Source organism: Arachis ipaensis, chromosome B10, assembly GCF_059453495.1.
Source record: "Arachis ipaensis isolate K30076 ecotype BB chromosome B10, ASM5945349v1, whole genome shotgun sequence".
Lineage (NCBI taxonomy): Eukaryota > Viridiplantae > Streptophyta > Magnoliopsida > Fabales > Fabaceae > Arachis > Arachis ipaensis.
The window spans coordinates 127,019,528-127,035,372 of NC_142435.1; the positions used below are offsets into that span (position 1 = coordinate 127,019,528).

General features: G+C 36.7%; 1 protein-coding gene across 1 annotated transcript; it reads left to right on the forward strand.

Moving 5' to 3' along the window:
- The first annotated feature begins 328 nt into the window (after positions 1-328).
- Positions 329-2,561, forward strand: LOC107621686 (Polyketide cyclase/dehydrase and lipid transport superfamily protein). The gene is made up of 2 exons (XM_088492334.1): positions 329-2,115; positions 2,196-2,561. The coding sequence occupies exon 1, from the start codon at positions 501-503 to the stop codon at positions 975-977; it is 477 nt and encodes a 158-aa protein (XP_088348460.1). The 5' UTR covers positions 329-500; the 3' UTR covers positions 978-2,115; positions 2,196-2,561.
- The last annotated feature ends 13,284 nt before the right edge of the window (positions 2,562-15,845 follow it).

The following is a 15,845-nucleotide window of genomic DNA, read 5'->3' on the forward strand; positions in this document are numbered from 1 at the left end:
AGACCAACACGGCAATAGTTTTACTAGAAAAAAAATGAAGAATTGATTAGGGTTGGTTATAAGTGTAAACAAACAAAATATTGGCAGTAACATTTATAAAATTGTAAACAATATGGTAGAGATTTAATTTAAAAAATATAAAAATAAATAATTATTAAATATTTAAAATTTATTATAAAAATAAATTAAACAAAAATTAAACATCAAATTATAAACACCATAAAATTTAGCAGCTACAAAAGAGACAAAATATTATTTTCTTAGATCTTAGATTCTTTAATGAGTGGTTGCAAGAGTTTGCTGTTTCCGCTATGCTATATTAATTCCTTCAGCACCCACATTTCAATAAGATTCCATCCCAACTCTCTCTCAGCTATTAATTCCTTCAGCACCCACATTTCAAAAGATTCCATCCCAACTCTCTCTCTCTCTCTCTCTCTCTCTCTCTCTCTCTCTCTCTCTCTCTCTCTCTCTCTCTCTCACATTACACCATTGAAGATATGGCAGAAGAGTCAAAGGCATCAAAATGGGAAGGCAAATCTATTGTTGAGCTTCAAAGCACAAGTGCAAATCAAACATGGCCTTTACTAGAGGATTTCTTCAACCTACACAACTTGATCCCAATAGACACTTGCTACCAAGTTGAGAGTGTTGAAGGCCACCCTGGCCCCACACGCTATTGTGCTTCCGCTCCTAAAGATGATCATGTGTTGTGGGTCAAAGAGAGGCTGCTTGCCGTTGACCAAGGTCAACGATGTTTGTCCTATGATGTTGTTGATGGCAACTTGGGCTTCAAGAACTATGTGGGCACAATCAAGGTTGTGCCTTCATCATTGGAAGGTTGCAAGATCGAGTGGAGCTTTGTGTGTGATCCAATGGAATCTTGGAGTTTCAAAGATCTCAATTCTTACATAGATTCCACTCTTCAGTTCATGGCCAAGAAGATTGAGCTTGCATGCTCCAAGGCAAGCGTCTGAAATTAACTAGGATTTGATTATTATGCCAGAATAATATATTTGATGCTGTTTGTTGTTTTCGATCTTGTACCTTTAAATGACATTATACTTTTGAGAGATGTGAAAGAAATAAAGGAAAATTTTATGGTAGTGCTTAAATTGTCTAAAACGTGAGAGAGACTAAGGTAAGGTGGGTCTTTTATTTTTATATTAAATAATTGAAAAATTTGACATCATACAAAACACTAGAAATATGCAGCTGATTTTTCATTATGGAAATATTGGTGGTATTTTTGTTGGAAATGGGGTGTTTGGTGTAATTGCAAAGAGGTGGATGTGTCAGGTAAGACAAAGACATGTGGAAGGTGTACTCAGTCAGCATGTAAAAGGCATGTTTTCAACATGTGGGGGCGTGTTGCATACATGTCACATAATGATTCGTTAGTGTTGCAATATATGGAGGGCGTACTGAGTGCTCGTCCTATATAAAGCGAAGCTTGGTACCATTTTGTTGTAAAGAGAAGAGATGTTTGAGTATGTTTGTGGTATGATGAAAGGTACCGCAAATTTGGTGGTGTATCACAATTGTGAGATTATACGAAATACTCGTGAGGAAGTGATTTTTGTGTATGAGAATTTGTTTTCATTTGTAGTTCTATCCATCATGACGTTCGTAGAGTTTCAAAACGATCTCTGTCAAAGCATGGAGAACGATATGTTGAAAAAAGTGAGTAATATTCTTTATCGGAATCCCGTTATAGTATTTGGTGGTCTAATACAGTTTGATATTATGTCGATTTTTGACGAACGAAGTATGTAGCATATGTTTCATATTCACCGACAAACTCAGGTGCAACAGCCAAAGATTGAGCTGTATGTCAATATAAAGGAAGATAACATTCAACATGATTCAGATATAGAAGATGATAGAGCTGAAGTGTACGAAAGAATGAACAGTGATAGTGAAGAGGACTTCAAAGCTACTTATGAGGTCGGCGACGAGGACAAGGATGGTGATGTGGGAGGTGAGGTAGCAATTAAAAATGCAGTAGTTCCGATCCTCCTGCAGTCAGTCAACCGATGGACATTTCATCTTTTATGCATAACTTGGATCTTGATGTCATGCATGCACCGGAATTCTCCGAATATGCAAATATAGGTACGTGAAGAGTGAGTAATACGCTTTTTTTAATTTATATTTTTGATGGATCAATGAATGATGATTTATTTTTTGTGTAGGTGTTGCTGATCCTGGGGACGGGGAGTTCAGGATCATAATAGAATAAAGTTCTAGAAAATCGGTCGTCGCAGCAATTAGGAGTTATACTATCTCTAGAAGAGTCGACTACAATGTTTATGAGTCTGATCCATAGATGTTCTATGCTAAATGCAAGACGTATGGTCATGAGTACGACTGGCTTATCTGAGCAAACTTGATATAGAAAAAATATTGTTGGGAGATACGGAGATACAATGGCAGGCACACGTGCACTATAGGAACGATTTCACAGGATCATTTCAAGTTGGACTCGGACATAGTTGCTGAGGCTATAATAATAATGCTATAAACCCTAATGCTAAAATAACAATGCTATATCATCATATGATGCTAACACTAAAAATAATATTAATTAAAATGAATAAAATTTAAATACAAAAAATAAGCAAAATTAATCAATTTATATAAACAGAATAATCCAAATAATTGATAATATATATTCCTCGTCTATAGTATAATCACGTACCATTTTTTGATAAATACAAACTTATATATTTTTTTTTATGTATAATCACATTTTTTTTCAAGAAGCCACTAACTCTCTTCTTGTTCACCGCTGGAATTCTTCTCTCGCATTCACTCCCTCTCTTCTAAACTAATTCGATACTCACTTCACTGTTTACATGCAACAAAGAGGGTGGTCGAGCTTAATTTAAAGATCTTGTAATCTTGTTTTGCGTGTTTTCGGAGAAAGGAGCTGTCATGTTCCCCTGCATGCAGACACTATCAACACGCCTTTTTCGAGTTGCAAAAGCTGCTAGAATACCTTGTAAACGTGCAACGAATCTCTATGAAAGCTGCTTGGAGTCTCTGAAAGGCTGACGTAACATGCCCCCACATGTTGTCCCGGTGCTTCCACATGGTGAACCTTGATGAGTGGATATTTTATACGCTTTTTGGCATTGTTTTTATATAGTTTTTAGCATGTTTTGTTTATTTTTTATTAAGTTTTCATAGGTTTTAGTGTTAAATTTACATTTTTGGATTCTACTTTGAGTTTGTATATTTTTGTACAATTTTAGATATTTTCTGGCTGAAATTGAGGAGCTGGAGCAAAAGTTTGATTCAGAGACAAAGAAAGCACTGCAGATGCTGTTCGGATCTGACTTCCTTGCAGTCGTAAGAGCTTTTCTGGAGCTACAGAAGTCCAATTGGAGCGTTCTCAATGGCTATGGAAAGATGACTTCCATAACTTTCCAGCAATGTATAATAATTTATACTTTGCTTTAGAATAAAAGGCCAAAAACTGGTGTCCAACACCAGTCTCCTACCCCATTCCAAGCGTCCAGCGCCCAAAGGAGGAGACCAGTGTCCAAACGCCCAAAGAGGACCCCCTAGTCAGCGTTCAACACCCTAGAGGACTCCTAGCACGTGGATCTCATCAATGCTCAGCCCAAACACTCACTAAGTGGGACCCATAAGTTGATTTTAGCACTAAAAAGACTGTTTTACCCTTACTAGTCATTCGTTTAGTATTTAAAGTAGAAGACCACTCTTTGTTAAGGATCTTCGCCCATCATTTACCATAATTTCATTTTTCACATTGTATTTTCTATCAGTATGAGTTTTTAAACCTCTTAGGTTGAGGGGAGGAGTATTGCTGAGTTTTATGGATTAATAAAAGATTACTGTTCCTCTTTAATCCATGTTTGATTCTCTATTCTAAGATGTATATTCGTTCTTCATCAATATGAATGCGTTGAACTGGCATAAGGTTATCACATTCTACATGGGTTCAGAGTGCATCTTTCATCGGACAATGATGAACCACCAGCTTGATTATGCATATCTTAGACGGCTAATCCACAACTTCGTTGGGGACTTCTCGAGACACCAGTTCAGCCGATTTATGGGGAGATTAGGGTCTTTGTGGTAAAGGCTAGAACCCAAAGACGCAACATCCTCTGATCTGGAAGATTCAACCTTGTCTGTGGCGTTTTAAGTAGGATCACCAAGGAGAATGAAGTGCAGAAGCTTCACCCTCAATCAGAATGGATCCGCACTAACCCTTGGGTTCAGATCTGGAGAAGTATTGGCGGCTGCTCAAACCAGCGTCAATTACATACAATCTGCCATAGAAGAAATTATTCACAATTGAAGAAGACAGTAATACCAGAGTTAATCCAGAAAGACAAAGCAACTCCAAATCTTAACCAATTTCTTATCCCTGAGTATAATTCCATTCACAAAGTATTTTATACCCTTTTCTTTAGACCTTTTTCACTCTATCAAACAATCAAATCCAATAACTCTTCTATCCGCCTGACTAAGACCTGCAAGATAACCATAGCTTGCTTCAAACCACAATCCTCATGGGATCGACCCTGACTCACTCAGGCATTACTTGGACGACCCAGTGCACTTGCTGGTATAGTTATACGAAGTGTGGGGATTCGTACACCAAGTTTTTGGCACCGTTGCCGGGGATTGTTCGAGTTTGGATAACTGACGGATTATCTTGTTCCCTAGATCAGGTATTGTCTTTGATTTTCTCAAGAGTATTTTATTTTATTTTTCTTTTTTTCCAAAAAATTAAAAACCTTTTTTCAAAAATATTTTTCTTTTCTTTGTTTAATCTTTGTTCTTAGTTTGAGTCTTTTGTTTTTGTTCTGGGTTAAATTTTCGAAACTTTGAGTCTTTTTTTCTAAAAATTTTTCAAAAATAGTTTCTTTGGTTAAATCTTGTGTCAAATCTTTAAGTTTGGTGTCTTCTTGTGTTTTTCTTTTATAATTTTCGAAAATTTTGTTCTTGGTTTCAAAATTTTAAGTTTGGTGTCTTTTGCAAGTTCTTTTGTTCTTTAAAATTCTTGAGTCTTGTTCTTGGTATTTTTTTTAATCTTCAAAGTGTTCTTGTACTTTTCTTTTTGTTTTGATCTTAAAAATTTTAAGTTTGGTTTCTTTTTGGTGTTTGTCTTCAAATTTTCGAAAATTACTCTTCCTAGATCTAAAAATTTTAAGTTTTGTGTCTTTTACTTGTTTTTCTCTTTCCTCATTAAATTCAAAAATAAAAAATATCTTTTCTATCTTTATTTTAATTGAATTTTCGAAATTTACATTAAAAAAATTCAGATTTTTATTTTAAAACTTTTATCTTATCTTATCTTACTTTTAAATTTCAAAATTCAAATCTTTTTAAAATCAAATCTTTTCAAAAAAATCTTATCTTTTTAAAAAATCTTATCTTATTTCAAATTCAAATTTTAAAATTCAAATTTCAAAATTTAAATTTCAAAATTTAAATTTTAAATTTTAAAAATTAAACCTTTTCAAAATTTAAATCTTTTTAAAATCTTTATCTTATCTTGTTTACTTTTTCAAAATTAAAAATTAAAAATTTCAAATTTATAATTCAAATTTCAAAGTTTAAAATTCAAATTTCAAAATTTAAAATTCAAAATTTAATTTTCAAATTTAAAATTTAAATTTCAAATCTTTTTAATTTAAAAACTTATCTTCTCTTAACTTCCCTATCTTGTCTTACCTAACTTATCTTATCTTTTCTTATCTTTTCTAATTTTAAATTTTAAATTCAAAACTTTTCTAGTCTTATATCTTATTTTGTTTTCAAATCTTTTCTAATTAGTTACTTATCTTCTCTCTGTTCTTTTTCAAAACTTACTAACTAATTCCTCTCACTTCTAAGTTTCAAAATTTTTAATTATTCCTTTTATTTTTGAATTAGTTTTCTATTTTTATTTTATTTATTTTTTTAATTTTTGAAAAAAAAATTTATTTTTATCCCACATTCTTTTTCTTCTTCTACCTTTCTTCATCATGAACCCAAATGGGAATGAAGAGTTCAGCAGAACTCTGGAATCTTATACAAATCCCACTACTGACTTCTATGGAAGAAGTATTAGCATACCTCACCTAAGAGGAAGTAACTTTAAACTAAACCCTCAACTCATTACTATTGTGCAGCAAAATTGTCAGTATTCAGGTCTTCCACAGGAAGAACCTACTGAGTTCTTGGCAGATTTCTTAAAGATTGCTGACACAGTACACAATGAGGGAGTAGACCAAGATGTCTACAGACTATTGCTCTTTTCTTTTGCTGTAAAGGACCAAGCAAAGAGGTGGTTGGATAACCAGCCTAAAGCTAGCTTGAAAACTTGGAAACAGTTAGTAAAGTTTTTAAATCAATACTTTCCTACAAGAAAGATGACCCAGCTGAGACTGGACATCCAAGGCTTCAAACAAGGAGATAATGAATCTCTTTATGATGCCTGGGAGAGGTATAGAAGGATGCTAAAAAAATGTCCCACTGAAATATTTTCAGAATGGATACATTTAGACATCTTCTATTATGGACTTTCAGACATGGCTAGAATATCTTTGAACCACTCTGCTGGTGGTTCCATACACATGAGAAAGATCATTAAAGAGGCTCGCTAGCTTATTGAGACAGTTGCCACTAATTAGCATCTGTCCTTAGCTGCTGAGACTTCTATGAAAGGAGAGGTTAAGGCCATATCTACTGAACCTAACCCTTCAGAGCCAGATGGTCCATTGACTCAGTAATTGCATGCCCTTGCCCAGCAACTACTGGAACTACAAGAGGCTTTGTGAGAAACTCAGGCTTCTAATAGGAATGCAGAAGCCCAGCTGAATCAAACAAGGCAGCAGTTATCTAAGCAAATAACAGAGAAATGCCAAGCCATTCAACTAAGGAGTGGGAAAACCTTGAATACCCAACCTCAGAACAACAGGAGGATAGGAAAAGCACAATTGACAGAGGATAACCAGGTCTCTGCACAAGATAACTCTGGGCGTTCAAACGCCCAAGGAGGTATCACTGTTGGCGTTGAACGCCAGGAAAAGGCAGAGACTGGGTGTTCAAACGCCCAAGGAGGCAGCACCCTTGGTGTTGAACACCCACAAGGGAATGATGCCCCTGGCGTTGACCGCCAGGAAGGGGGCAGCAACATGGGCGTTGAACGCCCAAGCAAGGGAGGCCAGTCACATACTAATAGCAACCCTCCTAAGCAAGCTAGTAACCCCTCTTCCAACATACATGGAACTCGGCCTTCATCAACTAAAGTTGATGAGTATAAGGCTAAAATGCCATTTCCTCAGAAGCTCCATTAAGAGGAAAAAGATAAACAATTTGTCCGCTTTGCGAATTATCTCAGAACCCTAGAGATCAAGATCCCTTTTGCAGAGGCTCTTGAACATATACCTTCTTATGCTAAGTTCCTGAAGGACATCTTAAGTCATAAGAAGGATTGGAGAGAGACAGAAACAATCCTCCTTACTGAAGAGTACAGTGCAATCATTCAAAACAACTTACCGGAGAAACTTAAGGATCCTGGAAGCTTTATGATACCATGCACTCTAGGTGATGCTTGTACAAGGACAACTCTATGTGACCTTGGAGCAAGCATCAACCTAATACCTGCTTCATTAATAAAGAAGCTTTGCTTGACTGATGAAGTCAAACTAACCCGCATATGTCTTCAACTTGCTGAAGGCTCTATTAATATACCATCAGGCGTAATTGAAGACATGATTGTTAGGGTTTGACCCTTTACTTTTCCCACTGACTTTGTGGTGTTGGACATGGAAGGACACAAGAGTGCATCTCTTATCCTAGGGAGACCCTTCCTAGTTACAAGACAAACCCTCATTAATGCTGAAAAAGGGGAAGTAACCCTGAGAGTTAATGAGGAAAAGTTCGTACTGAATGCTGTAAAAGCCATGCAGCATCAAGACACCCCAAAGGAATGCATGAGCATTGACCTCATTGATTCCCTAGTGGAAGAAGTAAACATGGCTGAAAGTCTCAAGGAAAGGCTAAATGACATCCTTATTGATGAATAGCCTGCCTTGGAGGATCCTTTGGAAATTCCTAAGGAAAAGGAGAAGCCTCCAAAGCTTGAGCTCAAGCCATTACCATCTTCCCTGAAATATGCATTTCTGGGAGACGAAAATACTTATCCTGTGATCATAAGCTCTGTCTTAAAGCCACAGGAAGAAGAAGCACTAATTCAAGTGCTTAAGACACATAGGACCGCCCTTGGGTGGACTATAAGTGACCTTAAGGGCATCATCCCGGCCCGATGCATGCACAAAATCCTACTGGAAGATAACGCCAAACCAGTGGTGCAACCACAAAGGCGAATAAATCCGGCTATAAAGAAAGTAGTGTAGAAGGAAGTCACTAAGCTCTATGAGGCTGGGATCATTTATCCTATTTTTGATAGCCCCTGGGTGAGCCCTGTCCATGTTGTTCCCAAGAAAAGAGGTATGGCAGTAGTTCATAATGAAAAGAATGAGCTGATCCCCAAAAGGACAGTTACAGGGTGGCGTATGTGCATTGACTATAGAAGACTCAATGACGCCACCAAGAAGGATCATTTTCCTTTACCATTTATTGACCAAATGCTAGAAAGAATAGCAGGGCATGCTTTTTATTATTTCTGGATGGATATTCTGGGTACAATCAAATAGCAGTAGATCCACAAGATCAAGAGAAGACAACATTCACATGCCCATCTGGCGTGTTTGTCTACAGGTGAATGCCATTTGGCCTGTGCAATGCACCTGTCACTTTTTAGAGATGTATGTTATCCATCTTCTCTGATATGGTAGAGAAGTTCCTTGAAGTGTTCATGGATGACTTCTCTATTTTTGGAGACTCATTTGACTCCTGCCATGATCATCTGGCCCTAGTTTTGAAAAGATGCCAAGAGACAAACCTAGTTCTAAACTGGGAGAAATGCCACTTCATAGTAACTGAAGGCATTGTTCTCAGACATCAGATCTCAAACAAGGGGATAAAATTAGATCAAGTAAGGTGGAAGTGATTGAACGATTGCCTCCTCCTACTAATGTCAAGGCAATCAGAAGTTTCATAGGAGATGTAGGATTTTACAGGAGGTTCATAAAAGATTTTTCTAAAATCACAAAACCCCTGTGTAATCTCTTGGCCACTGATGTTTCATTTGTTTTTGACCAAGAATGCCTGCATGTCTTTGAAACCTTGAAAACCAAGCTTGTCATTGCTCCTATCATCTCTGCACCAACTGAGACTTGCCATTTGAACTAATGTGTGATGCCAGTGACCATGCCATTGGCGCAGTTCTGGGGCAGAGACATGACAAGCTTCTGCATATCATTTATTATGCTAGTTGTGTACTAAATGATGCGCAGAAGAATTACACAACTACAAAAAAATGAGCTACTTGTAGTGGTTTATGCCATTGACAAGTTTAGATCCTACCTAGTAGGATCTAAGGTCATTATCTATACTGACCATGCCGCTCTAAAGTATCTTCTCACTAAGCAGGACTCTAAGTCCAGACTCATAAGATGGGTATTACTCCTGCAAGAGTTTGATATAGAAATTAGAGACAGAAAGGGAACAGAAAATCAAGTGGATGACCACTTGTCTAGGATTGAACCAGTAGCAGGGACTTCTCCTCCCTCCATTGACATATCCAAATCCTTTTCAGATGAGCAACTCTATTCCATTCGGACAGCACCTTGGTTTGCAGACATTGCAAACTACAAGGCCATAAGGTTCATTCCCAAGGAGTTTAACAGGCAGCAAGCCCAAAAACTCATGCATGATGCAAAATACTACTTGTGGGATGAGCCATATCTCTTTAAGAGATGCTCGGATGGAATAATCCAATAGTGTGTGTCTGAGAAAGAGGCACAGAGAATCCTATGGCATTGCCATTGCTTAGACTATGGAGGACATTTTGGAGGTGAGCGGACAGCCACCAAGGTTCTCCAAAGTGGCTTTTACTGGCCTACTCTCTTTAAGGACTCTAGAGAGTTTGTCCGTAACTGTGATAGTTGCCAAAGGGCTTGCAATCTCCTTTATGGTCACGGCATGCCTCAGCAACGAATCCTAGAGATTGAGCTGTTTGATGTATGGAGTATAGATTTCATGGGACCCTTCCCACCTTCATACTCAAACACCTACATCCTTGTGGCAGTAGACTATGTGTCTAAATGGGTTGAAGCAATAACAAAACCCACTAATGACACTAGAGTAGTAATGAAGTTCCTCCAAAAGAACATCTTTAGCAGATTTGGTGTCACTAGGACACTAATTAGTGATGGAGGTACACATTTCTGCAACAGACAGCTGGATTCTGTCTTAAGCCATTACAGAGTTTGCCATAAAGTAGCAACACCATATCATAACCAAATTAATGGGCAAGATGAAGTTTTAAATAGAGAACTAAAGCAAATCCTAGAAAGGACAGTAAGCGCCAATAGAAAGGATTGGGCTAGAAAGCTTGATGATGCTTTGTGGGCATACAGAACAGCTTTCAAAACCCCCATTGGAACTTCACCATATCAGCTGGTATATGGGAAATCCTGTCATTTTCCAGTGGAACTAGAACACAAGGCCTATCGGGCTACTAGATTCCTTAACCTTGATGCTAAAGCAATAGGAGAGAAACGGCTGCTCCAACTAAATGTGTTGGATGAATTCTGCTTAGCTGTATTTGAAAATGCAAGGATCTATAAGGAAAAAACAAAAAGATGGCATGACAAAAAAATATCTTCCAGAGTCTTTGAACTAGGACAGAAGGTCTCTCTCTTCAACTAAAGACTCAAATTATTTCTTGGGAAACTCAAATCCTGTTGGAAGGGACCCTATGTGATTACTAGTGTATCACCTTATACGCACATAGAACTTCAAGGTAAAGATCCTAAAAATAGGTTCACTGTCAATGGACAGAGAGTTAAACATTACCTTGAAGGAGATATAAAGCCAGGAGGCTCAACACTGGTACTAAGTTAAGTACAGTAAAGTCTAGCTAAAGACATTAAAGAAGCGCTTGTTGGGAGGCAACCCGACCATAGTTATTATTTATGTTTTCTTTAATTTAAATTTGTTTTTCTAGTTATTTTCTGTAAGGTCATGATTATGTGCAGCAGTCAAAATAGAGACAGAAATATTAAGCAGTGAAAACAAAACACTTTGAATGGAGTGTTACTGGCATTGAACGCCAGCCAGGGAGCATTGGCTCTGCGTTCAATGCCCCCAATGGGCAGCATAGCTGGCATTGAACGCCAGCCAAGGAGCAGACTCTGGGTGTTCAATGCCAATGCAGAGGGCAGGGATTCTTAAATTCCTAGCCTCTCAGGACTACTGGGTCCCACACCATCTTCCCCATTGGTCATATTTGCTCGAGGACGAGCAAAACTCTTAAGTTTGGTGTTGCAAAAGCTTTGCTTTTTGACTTCTACCACTCCTGCAAAGAGCCATGAAGGAAGAACAACAAAGACAAAGGAGTGACATTGAAGAGATCAAGCACCACATTGGATCCTCAAGGAGGAGTACTAGCCGCCACCATTAAAGGTGGATTCGTTCTCTTTATCTCCTTTTCTTTTGTTATTTTTTTATTTTCAGTTATATTTTTCTGTCTGTTCTCTTGTTCTTGTTGCATGATCATTTGTATTTATGTCTTAAAATTGTAAAATGTTCCATATGTCTCTCACCTTACTTAAAAGAAAATTTTATTTGAAAAGAATTGAGAGTGATGAGCGGATAATTTATACGCTTTTTGGTATTGTTTTTAGTATGTTTTTAGTAGGATCTAGTTACTTTTAGGGATGTTTTCATTAGTTTTTATGTTAAATTCACATTTCTGGAATTTACTATGAGTTTGTGTGTTTTTCTGTGATTTCAGGTATTTTCTGGCTGAAATTGAGGGACTTGAGCAAAAATCAGATTCAGAGGTTGAAGAACGACTGCTGATGCTGTTGGATTCTGACCTCCCTGCACTCAAAATGGAATTTCTGGAGCTACAGAACTCGAAATGGGGCGCTTTCAATTGCGTTGGAAAGTAGACATCCAGGGATTTCCAGAAATATATAATAGTCCATACTTTGCCTAAGTTTAGATGACGCAAACTGGCGTTCAACGCCAGTTTTCTGCCCAATTCTGGCGTCCAGCGCCAGAAACAAGTTGCAAAGTGGAGTTCAACGCCCAAAATGGCACAAAAGCTGGCGTTCAACTCCAGAAAGAGCCTCTGCACGTGTAACATTCAAGCTCAGCCCAAGCACACACCAAGTGGGCTCCGGAAGTGGATTTATGCATCAATTACTTACTTTTGTAAACCCTAGTGGCTAGTTTATTATAAATAGGACCTTTTACTATTGTATTAGACATCTTGGAATCTGAGGATCATCTTTGGACGCCTTGTTCTTAGATTAGAGGGGCTGGCCATTCGGCCATGCCTGGACCTTTCACTTATGTATTTTCAACGGCAGAGTTTCTGCACTCCATAGATTAAGGTGTGGAGCTCTGCTGTTCCTCAAAGATTAATGCAAAGTACTACTGTTTTCTATTCAATTCATCTTATTTCGCTTCTAAGATATTCATTCGCACTTTAACCTGAATGTGATGAACGTGACAATCATCATCATTCCCTATGAACGCGTGCCTGACAACCACTTCTATTCTACATTAGATTGAATGAGTATCTCTTAGATCTCTTAATCGGAATCTTCGTGGTGTAAGCTAGAATGATGGCGGCATTCAAGAGAATCCGGAAAGTCTAAACCTTGTCTGTGGTATTCCGAGTAGAATTCAATGGTTGAATGACTGTGACGAGCTTCAAACTCGCGATTGCTGGGCGTAGTGACAGACGCAAAAGGAGAGTAAATCCTATTCCAGCATGATCGAGAACTAACAGATGAATAGCCGTGCCGTGACAGGGTGCGTTGACCACTTTCACTGAGAGGATAGGATGTAACCATTGACAAGGGTGATGCCTCCAGACGATTAGCCGTGCCGTGACAGGGCATTTGGATCATTTTTCCGAGAGAAGACCGAAAGTAGCCATTGACAATGGTGATGCATTACATAAAGCCAGCCATGGAAAGGAGTAAGACTGATTGGATGAAGATAGCAGGAAAGCAAAGGTTCAGAGGAACGAAAGCATCTCTATTCGCTTATCTGAAATTCTCACCAATGATTTACATAAGTATTTCTATCCCTATTTTATTAATTATTTTCGAAAACCCCATTACTATTTTATATCCGCCTGACTGAGATTTACAAGGTGACCATAGCTTGCTTCATACCAACAATCTCCGTGGGATTCGACCCTTACTCACGTAAGGTATTACTTGGACGACCCAGTGCACTTGCTGGTTAGTTGTGCGAAGTTGTGAACCATGGTATTGGCATCATATTTTTGGCACCATTACCAGGGAAAGAAAGAGCGATGAATTTTACATAATCAAAGTGTAATCACAATTTCTGCGCACCAAGTTTTTGGCGCCATTGCCGGGGATTGTTCGAGTTTGGACAACTGCCGGTTCATCTTGTTGCTCAGATTAGGTAATTTTCTTTTTGTTTTGTTTTCAAAAATTTTTTCAAAAATCTTTCAAAAAATTCTCCTTTGTTTTCAAAAAAATTTTTAAAATAAAAATGTTTTCAAAAATATAATTTTCTTCAGAATTTTTAAGAATGAATTCTAGTGTTTCATAAAGCATGTTGAAGCCTGGCTGGCTGTAAAGCCACGACTGTAGGGCATGTTAGGCGTGTCATGTCTGAATTACATACTAAAGCTTGGCTGGCTATTAAGCCATGCCTGACCCTTTGATTGGAGCTTTAGAGTATAAGATTCCTGGAATTCATATTAAAAATTTTGAATCCTTATTTTTTTTGTTTTTCAAAATGATTTTCGAAAATTTTAAAATAAAAATACAAAAAAGAAATTAGAAAATCATAAAAATAAAAAATATCTTGTGTTTCTTGTTTGAGTCTTGAGTCATGTTATAAGTTTGGTGTCAATTGCATGTGCATCTTGCATTTTTTTCGAAAAAAATTCATGCATTCATAGTGTTCTTCATGATCTTCAAGTTGTTCTTGGTAAGTCTTCTTGTTTGATCTTTGCATTTGCATGTTTTGTGTCTTTTCTTGTTTTTCATATGCATTCTTGAATTCTTAGTGTCTAAGCATTAAAGAATTCTAAGTTTGGTGTCTTGCATGTTTTCTTTGCATTAAAAATTTTTCAAAAATATGTTCTTGATGTTCATCATGATCTTCATAGTGTTCTTGGTGTTCATCTTGACATTCATAGCATTCTTGCATGCATTCATTGTTTTGATCTAAAAATTTCATGCATTGCATCATTTTAGTGTTTTTCTCTCTCATCATAAAAAATTTCAAAAAATAAAAAAAAATATCTTTCCCTTTTTTCTCTCTTAAAATTTCGAAAATTAGATTTGACTTTTTCAAAAATTTTTAAAATCTAGTTGTTTTTATGAGTCAAATCAAATTTTCAATTTAAAAATCTTATCTTTTTCAAAAAATCAAATCTTTTTCATTTTTCTTAGTTATTTTCGAAAATTTTAAAAATATTTTTCAAAAATCTTTTTCTTATCTTTATCTCCTAGTTTTCGAAAATAACATCATCAATTAATGTTTTGATTCAAAAATTTCAAGTTTGTTACTTACTTGTTAAGAAAGATTCAAACTTAAAGTCTAGAATCATATCTTGTGATTTCTTGTGAATCAAGTCATTAATTGTGATTTTAAAAATCAAATCTTTTTTAAAAACTAATTTCTATCATATCTTTTCAAAAATATCTTCTTATCTTACCTTTTTCAAAAATTTGATTTCAAAATATCTTTTCTAACTTCCTAACTTCTTATCCTTTCAATTTTGTTTCAACTAACTAACTAATTTTTTGTTTGTTTCTTATCTTTTTCAAAACCACCTAACTAACTCTCTCTCTCTCTCTCTAATTTTCGAAAATATCTCCCTCTTTTTCAAAATTTCTTTTTAATTAAACTAATTATTTTATTTTTTTATTTGAATTTTCGAAAAACTACTAACCCTTTTCAAAATTAATTTTCGAAAATTACTAACCCTTTTTCAAAAATTATTTTCGAAAATCCTCTCCCTCTCTCATCTTATTCTATTTATTTATTCATCTACTAACATCTCTTCCTCACTTCACTCACCAAATTCGAACCCCCTCTTCTATCTGTGTTCGAATTTCTTCTTCTTTTTCTTTTTCTACTAACAATAAGGAACCTCTTTACTGTGACATAGAGGATTTCTCTTCTTTTCTTTTTCTCTTCTCTTTCTTATGAGCAGGGACAGAGAAAAAGGCATTCTTGTTGAAGCTGATCCAGAACCTGAAAGGACTCTGAAGAGGAGACTAAGAGAAGCTAAATTACAACAATCCAAAGACAACCTTATTGAAAATTTCGAACAAGTAAAGGAGATGGCAGCCGAACCTAACAACAATAATGCAAGGAGAATGCTTGGTGACTTTACTGCACCTAATTCCAATTTACATGGAAGAAGCATCTCCATTCTTGCCATTGGAGCAAACAACTTTGAGCTAAAACCTCAGCTAGTTTCTCTGATGCAGCAGAACTGCAAGTTTCATGGACTTCCATCTGAAGATCCTTTTCAGTTCTTAACTGAATTCTTGCAGATATGTGATACTGTTAAGACTAATGGAGTAGATCCTGAAGTCTACAGGCTCATGCTTTTCCCTTTTGCTGTAAGAGACAGAGCTAGAGTGTGGTTGGACTCTCAACCCAAAGACAGCCTGTACTCTTGGGATAAGCTGGTCACGGCTTTCTTAGCCAAGTTCTTTCCTCCTCAAAAGCTGAGC

Coding starts and splice junctions, on each gene's coding strand:
- LOC107621686 (XM_088492334.1), top strand. CDS start 501: ATGGCAGAAGAGTCAAAGGCATCAAAATGGGAAGGCAAATCTATTGTT.